Below are 18,338 nucleotides of genomic sequence, written 5' to 3' on the forward strand. Positions count from 1 at the left end.
ACTTGGAAGCAAACGTTAATGATAACTGGGATATTAATAAAGAAATAAGAATACGCATTGAAAAAGCCAGGGCCGCCTTCTATAAATTAAAGAAAATTCTAATTAATAGAGATACTACGTTAACCTTAAAGTCAGATTAATACGCTGCTATATATTCTCCACATTGCTGTATGGTATGGAGAGTTGGACACTTACAGAGACATTAATGAAAAAATTAGAGGCCTTTGAGATGTGGATTTATCGACGAGTATTGCGGATAAGTTGGGTTGATCGAATAAGAAATGAAATAGTTTTACATCAAATGAAAAAGAGCACAGAAATAACAAAAACGATAAAAATTCGAAAGTTACAATATTTCGGTCATGTAATGAGACATCCAGAGAGGTATAACCTTCTACACCTCATAATACAGGGTAAGATCGCCGGAAGGAGAGGCCCAGGCCGACCAAGAACATCCTGGCTCCGAAATCTCCGGGAATGGTATCAAGAGACCAATGCTAATTTATTTAGAGCCGCTCAATATCCTCTTAGATTCTAGTAATCTCTGATATTGTCTGTCTTAGTAATGCAACCTACCGTACCTTAAACCACTGTGTCTTCTTCTTCACGTGCCATATCAGAGTTATTCGACGTTGGCGATCAACATTGCGAATGCTTCTCGATCTTCTGCCACATGGAATAATTGTCCTGCATTTGATATCTGAGATATCGGCCTTCTATTTTGCTTTTAAGACTCAGTCGTAATATTCTATATCGATTTCTCCTCACTTTATGTAAGACATAAAGTGAGGTGCCCAATAAGACATTTTACGGCGATTAACAGTCTTTAGCAATTCTTTATCTTTGTTGGTCCTTCTTAGAACTTCCTCATTAGTTTTTCTTGCTGTTTAAGGTATCTTCAGCATCCGTATATAAATCCACATTTCCAATGATTCAATTCTGTTCGTGTTTAATGCTTTTAGTTTCCACACTTCTGCTCCATACAAAAGTACAGACCAAATATAGCACTTAACCATTCTTTGTCTTAGTTCTAAACTGAGATAATTATTACAAAGAAATGTCTTCATTTTCATTAAAATAGTTTTAGTTATTGCTATTATTCGTTTTATGTCTATGTCTGGATATAGTTGATCAGTTATGACAGAACCCAAATATATAATTTTGTAAACTTTTTTAAATTGGACTCCATTTAATTAAAGTTCTGCATCTGGATGTTTGGTTTTGTGTGAGTTTATTTTAATTCGCATTTTCTCTCCTACTTTGTGAATACGATCAAGCAGAATTTGGAGACCTTTAATACTTTCTGACAGAATTACTGCATGGTGCGCGTATCTAATTACATTAAGTAGTTCCCCGTTGATTTTGATTCCATCTGGCTGTCTTCCAAGTGCCTTTCCAGTCTAAATAGCTGGTCTGAGTATACATTGAACACTTGGGGACAAAATGAAACCTTGTTTGACTTCTCGTTGCATGGAGATTACGTCGGTGTAATTGTCTTCAATTTTTACGATAGCAGTTTGACTCTAGTACAGATTTTTAAGGACACGAATATCTTTGTTATCTATTCCTATATTTTTAGCATCTGCATTAAATTTACATGCTGTACTTTATCGAATGCCTTTTCGAAGTCAACAAAACATGCAAACACATATTTTCTTTGATCACGAGGTTTTTGTAATAGGATCATCATAATAAGTGGCTCGACAATCCGTTGTGGATCTTGGCCTGCTCACAAATAAGTCGCCACTCCTGTCGATTCCTGGCAACTTCCCTCCATCTTCTAACCCTTAGAATCTGTAGGTCTTCTTCCACATCATCAATCTATCTTATTCGTAGTCGTCCTCTGCTTCTTGTGCCCTCTGGTTTTAAAAATGTTAATCTCTTCGTGTATTCGTGATCTGACATCCTAGCAATGTGTCCAACCCATCTAAGTCTCTGCACTTTAACGAATTTCACAGTATCTGTATCGGTGTATAACTGATATAGTTCAAAGTTGTATCTTCGACGCCATAGCTTATTTTTATTTACGGCCCCTAATCTTTCTAAGAATAGAATCTTTCTCTCAAAAATACCAAGAAGTCTTTTATCATTTTGAGATAAGGTCCACCTTCCAGCCCCATATATCAAAACCGGTCTTATTAAGGTCCTGTATATATTAAGCTTTACTGCACGTTTTATATTTTTATTTTTTAAGTGTTTCTGGAGACCGTGAACAGTTCTGTTTGCTATTGCTATGCGTCTTTTTATTTCATCGCTTGTCGTGTTTGTTGCGTTTACTAGCGATCCAAGATATGTAAATTCTTTGACTTGCTCAAAGGTATGGTTGTTAATTTGAATTTTCTGTTGAATATTTCGGGGGTTTTTAGAAACCAACATATATTTGGTTTTTTCCTCGTTTAACACAAGTCCTAATTTACTTGCTGCGATAGCAAGCCTTGTAAAACACTGCATCATGTCTCTCATACTTCTGCCTACTATGACTATATCGTCAGCGAATTCGAGAATTTGCATCAATCTATTAAAAATAGTTCCATTTATTTTAATATTTAATTGTCTGATTGCCTTTTCCAAGGCAATATTAAAGAGCAGACACGCCAACGCGTTCCCCTGTCTTAGACCATTATTAATGTCAACGAACGTAGAGTTTTCTCCTTCAATACTAACGCATGAGCTTACGTTTTGCATTATTAGTTGGGTCAACTTAACTAACTTAGGTGGGATCCCAAAGTCTATCATTGCATTATATAATGCAGTTCTTTTTACACTCTCATAGGCTGCTTTGAAGTCAATGAAGAGATGGTGTGTTTCTATGTTATATTCTAGTGACTTTTCTGTGACTTGTAATAGGATACTTAGCTAAAAAAGTACCTTCCTAGTTCCCATAGCATTTCTAAAACCAAATTGTGTGTCTTCGAGATCTTCGCATTAGAGTCTAATTCTGTTGTGGAGTATTCTTAGGATAATCTGAAGAGTGTGGCTCATGGGGCTAATTAATCGATATTCTAAGCATTTTCAAGCTTTGTGTTTTTTAGGTATTGTAACAAAGATGGACTTGAGCCAGTCTGCGAGAGTCTCTTCGGTGTTATATATTGCATAAAAAACTTTTACTAGTATTTTTATGTTATCTTCATCTATTAGCTTTATCAACTTAGTTGGTGTATCATCTGGACCTCAAGCTTTTCAAATTCTAGCATTTTTTAAAGCGTGTTCTACCTCTGATTTCACAATTTCTGGACCGTCAGTACAATTTTGGTAGGATTCGATAATATTATTTCTGTCGTCATCTTCAAACATCACTGATATATAATTTCCATTCTCTTCTTATTTCTTTCTCATTTACAATAATTTTGTTGCTATTATCAACTAATACAGAGGGAACTGGTTTTTTAAAAGTGTTGCTTATTTCTTTTATTTTTTTGTGCACATTAAAAAAGTCTTGCCTATATATTACATCCTCAATTTTCTCGTACCTTTCTCTCATCCATTTTTTTTGGCTAATTTTATCTCCCTTTTAATTCTTCTCTGTAGATGTCTGTATTCTGTTTTGTTCGATTTCATAAGTCCGTTTCATGTTGTTTCACCAATTTTAAGATGTCTTCTATTATTCATTGATTTTTCTTGATTAAGTTATCCTACAATCATTGTTTGTGGAGTTATTGTTAACTTGGTTTTTAAATTCATTCCATAGTTCCTCATAATTGTTTTGGACGATTTTATTGCCCGCATTGGACATAATTCCAGGAACCAAACAAAGCTTCAATAAAGACTGCTTGAATGATAGTAAAGATCTTATGTTCAGTCTATGTTTGCTGAATAGTCTTAGAATTAGCAATGCCTTCTTTGACCATAAGACCCAATATAAATATACGTTTGAAACCAGCAAAAGGCAAAAATCAATAATAGATTAACCAATAGATATACTACCAAAGCAAATAATTGACGCCAGAACCTTAAAATCAGCAAACCTGGAAGCGACCATAAATTATTTTTGGGCAAAATCAAAATGAAAACAAAAAAGTGGAACAACAGGTGGTACTGTAGACTAGTGCGAAGCTTCATACTATATTTTATGTATTTTTAACATTTAAATAATATGTAACAATAAAACACTGAAAACTTTGTTTGCAAAACTTCCACAAAATTTATTTTAAACTCTTCCCCAAATCACTACAGCTGTTTCGGCTGATTGCCTTTCTCAAGTGATCTATTTTTGACATGCGTTTACACTTTATAGTCTCTAATGACATAGGTTGAGGAGGGGAGAAATGTTTGTCTCAAGTTGGTCATTCAGAATTATATCTGTGTTTTTGAATTTGTTGATTTCCATAGATTCTACCAAAGATAGTTTAAGGCCTCTATTTTGAATGTGAAGAATTTTAAATTCGTCATTAAAAAAATGATTATGATCTAGAAGGTGAAGTGCATATAATCTGTTGTTCTATTATTGAAAGCCCTTTTATGTTTTGCTATTAGTTTATTAAAATTTCTACCAGTTTGACCGATGTAAGTTTTTGGGCAGTCGCCACATTTAAGTTTGTACACACCACTGTGTAAGTGTTTGTTATTTTGGCTCTTGTTGTTTTTAATATATTTGCCTAGGTTGTTATTTGTTCTGAAAGCAGGTGTTATTCCTTTTTTTTTATGTGTTTGGCTATTTTTGTTGATATTTTGCCTGTATATGTAATCGAGCAGAAGGTACCGGGTTTTTTCTCTGGTGGTGGAAATACTAATTTCAGGGCTTTCTTGTGTAGTTTTTAATTTAATATTTTATTAATTCTTTGTTCGTTGTATCCATTGTTTACCATCGTCGAATATCATCCATCAATTATTTAAATAATATATTTAAAATCAAATAAAGTATCTTTATTATTTATTTATTTTTTATATTTTAAATTCAATAAATTATTAGGTTTGCTCCTAACGCCACCTGTTAACGTATTAACAAAGTATGCGTTGCCTACTTATTACCGACCAGTCAAATTCAGACCAAATATTAATAATAAAATATAACTAAATATCATTTGAGAGTAAATTTAGTTATTATATAAATTAAATAATATGTTTAAAAATAATCATTGTATTTATATGAAATCATTTTAAAACGAGAACTAGTATAAAAATTTAAAGAGATGATTAAATGTTTTTTTTTAATCGGATGACATAATTAATTTTGACAATCTATACTTTTACTTCTCATTTAATGTCTATTTTGTTAGTTATTTTTTATGCAGTTTTCAATTAAAACCTGCTTAGAGTAAATATATTATAATGACTAGAAACGAATTGATCGAGAGTAGTGAATCAATGTCAAGAACCGATATTCTATGACGCTAACCGTAACCGTAATCAACTCAGATAAGACGGACCATTTAAGTTTCCTATAATGACAGTTTTAGCCCATACATTACGTTTTTATGGATTTTCGATGTGGTGTTCATGTATCCAACAAGGATTCTTATGTAACCAATATCTATAATTATGCCGATTTACATTTTCATTAATAACAAAAGTGGCATCATTGCAAACCAACAATATTTAAAAATTTTGGATCGTAACAGTTACCTATGTGCAAACTCGATACGTTTATCAACAACGTCATCTGACAACTCTTAGAGCAACCTTTCTTTATATTATGGATTGAATTTATTATCCCGTAAAGATGCAGTTGTTTTAAGTTAATGCAGTCTTTCTGCGTCCTGATTTGGATAAACTTTTAAATATGTTATATATACTCATTTCTGAGATAATTGAGGCGTACAAAATACGAAACCCGGTGTTTTAAAATAAAAAAAATATTGAGAAAAAAAAAAAGAAGATTTATTTGTTTTGCAATTCCTCTTTTGCAACTGATAAAAATTTAAATGCCCAAATGAAAATTTCAAAATTAAAAACTGTCGTCTTACATAATTTATTTTTAAGTTTATTAAGCCGCAATAAGAGCTTGTAGTACATTCAGTATATAACAATTTAATTATTATATCGCTTCTTATTTTATTGCAGATGATCTAGGAAGCCAACTCTACGGTACAATTGGCGTTGGTAAGAATGCAAGTTGTAGCGATTTTCCCCTATGCAAAGTAGGAGATGTTGATGTCGCTTTTAGACTTCTGACTGGCACTGCACTGTCAGTCATATCGACCACCACCAACACGCAAGAGGTACTTAAAGACTGTTACTCCACGGCTTTTCCAGGTGCCTCCACACAATGGTATGGGGGGCCACAGAGGCGTGTCCAAACGTGGCCGTTACAGAACATGATCATTTCTCAATCACAGCCTTATATCAGCAGAAAGGACGACAATCATGCTGTAGCTGAGAGATACTGGTTAAACTCTTTGGGTATTTATATTTATTTAAGTGAAGAGAATCCATTGTTTGTGAGTCAAAATGAGGACGATTCAAAAGATCAAGTGTGTTTTATATCAAAGGTTCAATCGCCCTATATCAATAGAGATCAGGTACGATTTTTATTTAATAAATTACACAGAAAACTTACAAAAGTACAACAGAGAATATTGTTAACATTAAAGCATATCATCATTATTTCTAATATTTATCCCTACATATATGAATCTGTATATGAAATTATCTCTATGTAGGGTCGGCTTCCCTAATTACATTTCTCACTTAGCACCACTCGTGTCCTTCTATTTTATCCGAACCGCTCTACCTCTACTGCATGCATCTTCATCTATATCTCTATTAATCTGAAATACCGATACTGGATACTTTTAAAAAATTACTCTTCTTATTCATTTTAACATCCACAGTTATCATCTTATTTGTAGCAGGAACTCCATATTTGAGTGAATATTCATACTCTGCTTTTCTCCTATTAAATTTTAAACCTTTTTCGTTATGAGCTTTATCGTTCTAGTCCCTAGTTCCCTAGTTCCCTAAATTTTTTCAATACTTTCTACAATCAGCATGCATTAAGCACCAGCAAATATTTTCTCTTTTAGTTTTTCTCTATTAGTAATATCGTTTCACTACAATTTTATGACTCTGTAACGTAAATTGAACCTAGCTGGGACGACACAATATCCAGAAGTTGGGCACTACTGTGGGTAAATAAACATATAAATCTGCTAGCGGCACTTTCCGATGCAAATAAATAAATTCTATTGAAAGAGACACTAAAATATTTTTCTTCGGAGATTTTAAGATACAGATCCAATGTTTATAAAAAGTTTCTCTCGAATATTTGAAATACGTCAATTAAATCTTATACAGTATGGACCAAAAAATGCAACAACTCCGTAGTTTGTGAACTGTTAAACGTTTCTTTTGTTTTTGTAAGCAGGTACTAATTTTCTGCTTCTTCATTCGTGTAGCATTTATCCCATTTCCATAGTTTTTTTAAACAAATGTGTGCCAACTTATTCATGTATCTCCTACCTCTATCCACACTTCCCGACGGATATCATTTATTCTAACTGCTTTACCTTTCTTTATTTTTTGACGTGCTTGACGACCCTTCTCGTTTCTTACTTTGACAATTCTTGTTCGTTTCCTATTTTTATGACTATTGCTGTTGCTGTCTCCGTTGGAGCACTTAGTTTTCTACCAAATTCTTCGTTTAATAAACTGTCAAAGTATTTTTTCCATCAGCTTTTGACATCCTTTTTGTGAATAATTATTATATTTTCGTCTTGATTACATCTAACCTTAACTCAAATCTTGTGTGTCCTTGCTATCTATCTATAGCCCAAAATCTATTCATGTATTAAATATAGGCCTCTCCCATGTGTTTCCATTTGTCTCTGTCTTCTGTTTGTCTTTTCCACATTGGACCTGCGCTTTGCCCAATGTCATCTTTCCATCTCATTTGCGGTCGACCTCTTGACCTTTTTGCAGTATATGGTCTCCAGCGGCCAATTTCTTTATTCCATCTTCCATCCTGATATCTTTCGTTATGCCCAGCCCATTTCCATTTTAATTTTAATGCATGTTCGACAGCGTCTGTTGTTTCGGTTTTGCATCTTATCCACTCGTTCCTCTTTTTATCTCTCAACGATATTCCCAACATTTGTCTCTTTGAGTTTTCTTTATTCTATCTAAGTTGCTCTTGGTACACGTCCACATCTGGGCACCATATGTCAGAACAGGTAGGACGCATGTATTAAATACCTTCGTTTTTAATTTTAAAGGTATTTTTTGGTTTTTGATAGTATATGAGAGTTTTCCGAATGCAGCCCACCCCATTCTTATTCTTCTGGTTATTTCTTTAGTCTGGTCCTTGCTATATGTTCAAGTATTTTATATCATCTTTTCCCTCTCTGGTATCAAGTATATTGTGTAGCTTTGTATACGCTTCTGCTTTAGTTTTTTCTACCGCTATATTTGCATTCTTTTCTATTTTACTTTCGTATAATTTCTGACTTCAATTCCAGCACCAGTAACTTATGTTGTTAGCTTATAGTCTTACAGGTTTCTTTTTTTATCATAAAATAGTCTATTTGAGAATTATTTTGTCTTAACTTTTTTCCTATCGAAAACATGTGCTAACAATCGTTTTACCTAGTGCTATTACTGATTCGAAAATATCAACTCAAGCATTATTGCTAGCTTTGTACTCTATGTATTACTTCTACAAATTTTGAATTTATCTACCTGTATATTAAAATCACCTTCTATTATGACTGCAATATTATGGAAGCAACATATCTCGCAATTGATCATAAAAAGCTTTCGTTTCATTTTTATCCCTACTGACCAAACATACACAAAATTCATCATTCCTTTATCAAGTATAAATTTCGTTGACATTATGATATCACTCGTTCTTACAAGTTCTACTACATCGTCTTTTATTCCTTTATCAAAATTCTAGCAACTCCATTTCTAGTCTTACTTCTCCCTACATACCATATTTTGTATCCTTCATCCAGTTCTTTCGCTCGATATTCTCTTTGCTTAGTCTCTTAAATGTAAGTTCTTTGTACCTCTCTTCCTTTAAGCGCATCTATTAACTTTTTACCTTTACCTGCAAGACTTCCAGCATTCCAAGACCCTATCCACATTTTTTATAATTTCTAATAGTGATTCTCCTGAAATAAACCTCAGCGAAAATCCGAACGGAGACTCTGCTTAATTCTGTAGTATTTTACCTCATTAGAGACATCGTTTCTATATAATATTTGTTATGTAGGCAAATATCTTTTTATTATTACGAGCTAAAAATATTTTCGAGCATTTGATGCCTGAATCCTTTTTATAACTATACCAGCATCATACCCAGAACGCTTTGGACAACAGACTACCGACGCAACCAAAGTTTAGTATTACCTCACGTCTGCTTAAATTTTTCACTATTACCTCACGTCCACAGGCCTGGACCCCTACTGTAAAGACTACCTTGTCAGTTATTGTATTTTTGCCCGTATCTCGCCACTAGAAGGCATGTATAAACACGAAGTACGTAAGAATGTAGTACTAATAAAACTTAGAAGCCAATACGATTTAAAAATTACCAGATTAATACCAGTAAAAACATCTCTTGATACTGTATCTTTAACATTTTTAATATTCAATATTTTTTAGAACATCCTGGAATATGTGATATATTATGGTAATGATCCCAAAAAATCTCATTTACATGCTGTAAATACTTATTTAGGAAAACCAAATGGTAAGTTTAATTTCTTTTAATATTATCCTGTTATATTTTTTTCCAAAACTAAGTTTAATGTTAAATAATGAGATTAGGTTACTAACTCGAAAAATGGCAGCCATATACTAATGGGAGACTTCAATGTTCGAATCGGGAAGACTATTCTACCAGAACTTAAACAAAAATATAACAAAGATGTACTTATTGGCAATGGTGAGTCAATGATAAATTTCTGTTTCTATAATGAAAAGCACGCAAAAGCTTTATTAGCGCATGTTTAAAATCCCGTGGTCAGCACAGATATCTAACGAATCTGCGCTGCTAGAAACCATGCACAAAGAGTAAGAATTAATCAACACCATCAAAATGAGAAAGGTCCAATACTTCATATAATGAGAACACCTAAATAACGCTTACTTCGGTAGGTCATTCAGGGAAAAATAGGAACAAAACGCAAAGTCGGAAGAAAACAACCTTTTTGGCTGCTTAACATTGGACTATGAACAGGTCGAACAGTGTAGAAATTGTTTTATTATCCCTGCCCCTGCAACAAATCAGACTAGGTCATATAGGACATATACAAAAGTATTCAGGATGATGTAAGCACAGACATCATCCCAATACTTAACTAAAATATACAACTCAATAAATTGAAACAAGCAGTGGATGAGGCTCCTGTTGCAAGTCAGAACTAACTTCTGAAATTACATAAAACGTCGTTTAGCCCAGGGACCCTGAGAGTAATTTGTTCTAACGAGTATACAACAAAATAGACTAGTAAGGTGAAGGGGACTATTGAGGCTCTGTGGGAGGGAGCAAACTTAAATATAGCCAATTCCAATATTAAGAAAAAACGCCCCTTGTTCTCATCTGCGTCGTCGGGAAAAAAGCTAATACAATCATGCTGCTCATCTGCTCATTTCAAGGTCTATTAAATACTTAGAAAGGTATCCTTCAAAACTATCATAGTAAGGCAGCTTCAGCAGAAACCTACGGTTGCTATTAGATGGTTTGATGTAGCTTTGATACAAGAGCCTTGGGTTTACAAGGGCAAAATTATAGGTCTATCACTGCCGTTAATGAACATTTGTGTCAGGGATTTAACAACGATAAAGATAAAGAGCATAGAGTACTGTATAGCTGTCCTTCATATCTGTGGCACAGGTTGTTATGGAACGTGATTTAGACGTACTAGGGAACAAAGTAGGAAACAAACCAACTTTCGTAACTTAACATCGACAGGGGTTAATAAATATAATAGCGACCACGATTCACGTGGACCGAACTATTCAAAAAATGGCACGTGTAAGATGAAATGTCTTGTTCAGACTTTTAAAATATCTGTTTTGAAATAACAGGTAATGAGCCTATCAAGTAAACTTATTAAAAACTCATAAAATAAACTAGGAAGCATATCAATTCTGGACAATATGGAATATTGTTTAGGCAGGGTTAAAAAGACGACAAGTCAAAGGACTGAGTCAGACAAAAATATAATTTCGCCAATAATCAGATCAGTGGGACGATTAACTCAAAGCTCTAACTGCATATAATAAGGAACTGGGAAGATAAAAAATAATCAAGGAGATAGATACGCAGATAAGATAAGTCTGTATAAAGTTAAAAAAAAAATAAAACTGATACCAGTAGACACATAGCAGAAGACTAGACTGGATTCATGGAACATTTTTCTAGAAAAAACTAGCGTATGGCACAAGAAGTGGTAAACCAGGACAAAATCAAATGGACAACAAATTTATTTGAGTCATATAAATCACCCCGGTCATAAGAGAATTACTTTCTTCACAAAAAAAATATGTATGATGTTACAGGCTATTTTAGGACTGGAGTACATACCAAACGTATAAAAGCTAATGAGAGTGGATTTAATGCCCAAACCTAGCAAAACTGGACAGGAAAAGTATGTCATTCGTACTGAAGACTTTAGAAAAACCGCTAGATAAGCACATTACAGATAGTGCATTGGTTGAAAGTTCGATACCTCAGGAACAGTATGCTCAATGAACAGGATCTCTGCGGAAACGGCACTGTACCATTACGCACAGAGGATGAGTACATTCTGAAAAATCAAGGGGTGATGTTTTCTACATTTTTCGATACAGAAGAAATATGCCCTACAATGAAATCACAAGGATGATTCGTCTAAAAGGAATAGACAAAACAAGCTGCAGGTGCATAGACTGCATTCTAAGGAGCTATTCGATGTCTGCAAGTTACTGCAGGATGCAGTGACAGAATAAGTGACCAGAGGCTGTCCGCAGAAAAAACCTTATCTCCTCTCTTGTGGGATATGTATGGGTTGATAGCTAGTCTCAGCAACGACAGACATTATATCCTGAGTTATGCGGATGACCTGGTCATCTTAGCCCACTACAAATTTAATGGCGCAGTCGGAGATATATTGCAACAGGTTCTGACTGTATACATAGAATTGACTTCAACATAACATAAGCCCCAGATGTCCAAAATCATAAAATTTACTAGAAGGACGGTTTGAAAGAGATTCTGTCGTCCAAGCCTGAATAGTATTTATTCTATATAACAATATATCTCTATTCTCTATTTAATTATCTAAATATGATAAGTAAAGTAACATATCTTTATCCACTTGTAAATTAATTAAGTGAGCTGGATTTATATCGTGGTGGTTAAACCAATAATTACATATGGATTAGTGGTATAGTGACCAAAGATGCAGCTGAAAGTATCGTCCACAAATTAAGTAAGGTGCAAAGACTTGCTTGATTTACTTCCAGAATCCTGGAATGGGTATTATGAGTAAATGGAACATGTACCATAAGTCAACTGGCTGCAATATTACCGGTTTACAACAGATGGCTTCCATGGTAAACACAGAAAAACAAGTATCCTCATACAGTTAAACAGGCGATAAAATAATACCTGAAAATTACAGAGGAATAAACCTGCTTAGCACTGTTCTAAAGCTGATCACAAAAATGATAACCTACGAAATGGTCATCGAAAATGAAGTACAGGATAAACAAAAAGACTTGTAAGTTTTAGAATATTTATTTTAATAAAATAATTAAAAATAAGCAAAACTAGCAAATACACGTCGGGAAGATTGACTAAGTCCTCTTTTGTTTAGATTATTTATTGATAAAATTATCAACAATATCTAAAATATAGGTAGAGATTATGCAATTTTAGATAAATAAACTATTATAAAGTAATCGATCGTCTTTATGGGAGTAAAAGTAAGAAAACTGCATTGGTCGGACAACCCTTAAGAGTTAACAAAGAAACAAAGACGTGAAAATAAAAATAATGGAAAAAAAACTAAAACAAGGAAGAGCAAGGAAACGATGATAAATAATTTTAAAGATTATAGGGAAATTATAAAAAGAGACAGAAGACATAAGTATATGGTGTTGGAAAGAATAAGCTTAAAATAAAAGAGATACAATAATGATCAATGCGTTATTATAAATCTATGCAATGGTCTGGCAGTCTATATAATCTCTTTTTTCAATACCGTTATTAAATGTTTTAACTACTTCCTTCTATCTATGAATCACTATTTTATCCATTTTTTGATGTAGACCTTACCTTATCTGTCCTGTGCTTTCGTCATGCATCTTATTCTAGCATGCCTCTACATATATAGGATGTCCATAAACACCCTTCACAAAAAAATTGACATTAATGCAATTGTTATTTTTTATGTTTCCCATTTATTTGTATTCCAATGTATTTCCAATATTCCCATGTATTCCAATTTATTTTTTTAAAAATAAATTTGTTAGTCAATGGAAACATATAAATTATATACATATTTCATACAAACATATTTCACATACACGAAAAGTACAAATCGATTTTTCTGAAAATTGAAAATGTTACTACTTAAAAGACAAGCGTTTTGAATAGATATATGATATTTGAATTAAACCGATGTTGGGGCAACATCTTTAAAGAGATTTAGCTCCCTTAGGGAGCATTTTCGATAAGGTGATTTATGTCAAATCGATATAAATGAGTTTGAGAATTAGCAGTTTTCTTTTGTAAAAAGCGTTTGTGGACATCCTGTACTATAGACCATGGAAATACAAGAGGCGAAGAGAAAGACTTTGGAAAATATGAAGTGACAATCTAAAGAAACATGCTGAAACAATATGACTAAACATCAGCATTGGATATTGTTATATATATTAATTAAATGTCTAAATATGGTTAAAATCAGGCACCAGAGAGAATCAAAAATATTAAAATATTATATTTTTATGTTTTTATTAATTATTTACATATATGGCAACTATATACTGAAATTTTAACTAGGTTATCCAAATCCAAAAATGATCAAGGAACCAATTTGGACTACTTGGGCTAAGTATAAAGCTCCGATAACAGATGACATAGTGATCGAGTTTGCAAATAGCATTAGGCAAAATGGGTTCGAAAATGGACAGCTCGAGATTGACGATGCATGGGAGGTAAGTTATGTTGTAATATGAGAACTCCGATTTATTTACCACCTCATCATATTAATTAATCCTAGTTTACACACGAATCAAACAAAATATGATAAATAACTTTTTCTTGTTACGTATATAAAAAAGAGAGAAATAAAAAGTCAGAGTGTTAAGCGACTAAACAACATATTTTAAATTTCACATAAAAAAAAAATAAGAATGACTTAACTATGAGTTTTAAATGGGCATTTTTGTAAATATATTGTTTCTAAAAATGATTTCCAATCTAGTATCATGTTTTGTGACACACTCACTATAACAAACGGCGATGGTTTGGATAGGAAATGCCGAATGACTTCTTCAAACTCTTCCGGGACCTCAAAGGGGCTCTTTAAATCCCACAATCCTATATTTTTGTCACACTTCAAATAGGAATGTCCTTTTACAGAGAATGTCATATTTATTTCTTTCAGATTATGAATTTTGTTGTTTACTACAAAATGAATAAATCGAAAAATAGTAAAGTTTTCATTTTGTCCTCCGGCAGAGTCACACAAGATTTGCAGTTCTTTAACATGGTCTTGTAAGTAATTATTTCTAGAATGGAGAACAAAAGACGCAACTTCGTTTGAACCTTTTTTAGTTATTCCTTCATAATAGGTATAAAAAATAGACTGACCAGAAGAGAGGACACGTAGTTTAAAGGCATACAGAGACAATTGGCTTTTATAGTACACATCGTTGGAAATTTTCGGAACTAAAACATTTTTTGGAAAATAATTGCAGATGGCTTCCTTTTTGTTGCTTTTTTTTGCAGATTTTTTGGCTTGCCTTTTCCTTGAATAGAACGCTTCAGTTTTTCTGTACGCTTCAAATTTTTAAGCTTAATTTGAAATTCATCACGCGTTGCGCATGTGTCACTTCTGAACATTTATTATTCTGGGGCATCTAAAAGCAATACTAAATTCCTTATTAAAAATTGTTCTGTGCGTTTCATTTGAGACATTAGCACTTAGATGCTTTTCCTTAAAGACATTTAAACATTTGTTTGATTGTGAGCTCTTCTGGTAAATAAGTCTTTTTTGCATCTTTCAGACTATAGTGTCTCTGAAGACCCTTAAAACTTTTAATGTGGTCATATACCAAACCTTTTATTAAGTCATCCAGCTTCCTATGTATTTCACTATGCTTTACATGTCTGTTCTTAGGAGTTGCACCTCTTTGTTTGAGGATTTTCTTTATATAGTTTATTTTATTTTTTGTAACCCCATGAACGAAACAAAAAGCTTTGGCATTGACCTTGACCAGAATATTACAATCGCGAACTCAAACTCGATACGCATAACTTGCCTCATGGAAACAGGCAGTATTCTCGTTTCGACGAGGCCTTCTTTGCTATACAGGAAACACCATAATTAAACCAGCCAAATAATAATTTTGCTCATCGTGAGAGCACAGAGTAATAAAATTATTCCATATTTCTTTTCTTTGTGCCTTATTAATTACATTACAAGGCTGTCCAGCTTCATGAGTCGATAACTTTTAGAGACCTCTGACATCCGGCCGGTAGTCTTCCTTGTTTTAAAGACATTATTTTGTTCTCAACGGACCCCTTCCGAATCACTATTAGCCATATTATATATATATATATATATATATATATATATATATATATACATAAATATACATACATATATATATATATATATATATATATATATATATATATATGTATATATATATTTATATATATACATATATATATATATATATATATATATATATATATATATATATATATATATATATATATATATAAATATATATATATATATATATATATATTATATATATATATATATATATATATATATATATATATATATATATATATATATATATATATATATATATATATATATATATATATATATATATATATATAAGCGAGGTTCCTACAACCTCTGCTGGTTCTCGCATTTCGACGGCCATCGTCTTCTGCCCATCCATTCGTCTTCTTTGATGGCTCTATCACTCATTATGTGCCGTACATTTTCTTCCCAAGCAACTGAAGGCCTTGCCCTTCTTCTTCTTTATTATCGTATATAATTTAAAGCTTTCTTTGGTCATCTACCTTCATTCATTCGCTTCACTTGACCATACTAGTTGTCTCGTTTCAATTCTGTCTACACTGGAATATACAGTATTTGTCCTCCTAATATCTTCATTCCTGATATGATCTTTTTTGGATACACCATACGATCTACTTAGAAAATCCATTTCTACTACTTCTATTCTTTTTCTATCTTTTTCGTGATCTGCCAAACTTCTGCCGCATAAGTCATAATAGGCTCTACCAAGGTTCGATAGATTGTTGTTAGCCATAATCGTTTATTAATAATCACACAAACAAATAAAATAAAAAGTTACACTTTTGCAGCTACAGTAGAACACGTTTCTTTTGACGTTTTGACTAAGCTGGTTTTTATTCAGTAAGTTATATTTTAGACATTTTTTACGCCATATTACAGTAGTTTTTTTCCAGTTTAATGGCTCCTCTGCTAAGATTTTTAATAAAAAGTGACATATCTGGTTTTTCCCAGTACCCTTCAAATATTTTCTGTAGAGCGGTGTACGGGCCTTCTCAGTTTCGTTAAAGCTTCGGACAAAGTCCTTCCTTAAGGCTGGGATTGTATAATAATACTGTTTGTATACTGATTGTATAACAACGCTCTTTTGAAGGTTTTCCCAGTAGCATGCATGTCGAGCATGGCGTTGGATTTATCACTTTTAAGCTACAAAGATTTTATGAGCAAATTCGTAGACTTTTTCCAGTTTTTCTTTCAAATTTTCAAAATACGTCAGGGATGTAGGTTCTTATTAGGTACTATAGGGTACTATAGTATACTATATCTTCCGAAAATAATATTTTGAGAAAGTTTTATTACTCTTCCGGTAATCATCATCGATGGAGAATAACCGGTTGCTTTATGTTCGGAACTTCTATAGGCTAAGAGGAATAGGGGAATTAAACTGTCCCAATCAGCGATAAACATTGAAAGGTATTGACAAACAGTTGTTCTATTATGTCCTTCGACCATTCCGCTTAATTGTGGATGGAGAGGCTTAGTGCGCCTTTTTTTAATACCCTGCCCGTTTTTCTACATTCTCGTATGACTTTTCAGTCATTATCTTTCTTTTGACTCTTTTTCAGGTTTTTTCGCCATGGAACTTCTTCTATATGGAATAAGTCTAAAGGAACTATCATAAAAATATTAAAAAAACACAGCAGACTTAGATATAGTTTCACAATAAAACTTATAAATTAATTATATGCTGTAAACTAATACAACTAGTTGAATTTAATATAAGAAACTCCACCAACAGACAATCTAAACATTTGCTGGTTTGGATAGTCGCGACAAAGGGCAGTTGTAGAACTATATATAGAGCGATAGAGAACCACAGTATCTCAAAACAAACAATTTGTTTTGTAGCACTTCAAGATTTCGAATATGTGTTTGGTAGGATGGTGACCATACAGAAGAAGCATAATGAACGACTGATTTGACTTAGGTGATAACTAACCATATAAGAGTGAATACAGAGAAGTTTATCGTATTACGTAAAATAAATCCCAATCTTCACATTGCTGTAGGTATCAGTATGGTTACCTGAGAAACAAAAGACATTTTGACATCAAAAAAACACATAAGTCAGTCATCTTAAAAATCCTAGATAGCTTTTAACACCTGTTTTAGATTAGCCACACATAACAGGATCATTTTAATATTTTTTCATATGAAAGGTATACATATAATCTAATAAATTGTCACCACTCTAATAAATGCTGTCACCATTGTAGAAGACGCCTGTCTCAATATCCTTGGATTGCATCTACAATTCTTAGGGGATACTTATCCCTGCGAGCGGGGCGCAAGGCTTACTGGTTCCACTAGTCTGGACTGACTGATTTCGCCCTCGCGGATTTACAAGAGGGTAGGGAGATTTTGGGAGGAAGGGGATTAAGGACTTCTCGGTCTTAGGTCCTGTAAAGAGTAAGAGGCTATGGGCTTACGTTAGAAGCCGGAGCACTGCATAAGCGAAAAATGTGTATCTCTTCTAGTCTCTACCTGTAACGGCCGGGAAGAACAAAATAACCAAATTTCGAGTTTACAATATATTAAATAGACTATATACTACAACTAAGATAACAAAATATCAGTTATGACCAATAATGTTTCGATCAGGCGCGAAGGGAGACGAGAAGA

General features: G+C 33.1%; 1 protein-coding gene across 1 annotated transcript in view; it reads left to right on the top strand.

The window, feature by feature from the left end:
- The window catches only part of LOC140432417 (myogenesis-regulating glycosidase-like), a 51,879-nt gene that overhangs the window by 4,154 nt on the left and 29,387 nt on the right, over positions 1-18,338 (top strand). Inside the window, exons 3-5 of the mRNA XM_072520306.1 lie at positions 6,001-6,458; positions 9,544-9,631; positions 13,934-14,088. Of these exons, the coding sequence (XP_072376407.1) occupies positions 6,001-6,458; positions 9,544-9,631; positions 13,934-14,088 (701 nt within the window). The remainder of the gene's footprint in view (positions 1-6,000; positions 6,459-9,543; positions 9,632-13,933; positions 14,089-18,338) is intronic.

The sequence above is a fragment of the Diabrotica undecimpunctata genome, chromosome 1, assembly GCF_040954645.1.
Source record: "Diabrotica undecimpunctata isolate CICGRU chromosome 1, icDiaUnde3, whole genome shotgun sequence".
Lineage (NCBI taxonomy): Eukaryota > Metazoa > Arthropoda > Insecta > Coleoptera > Chrysomelidae > Diabrotica > Diabrotica undecimpunctata.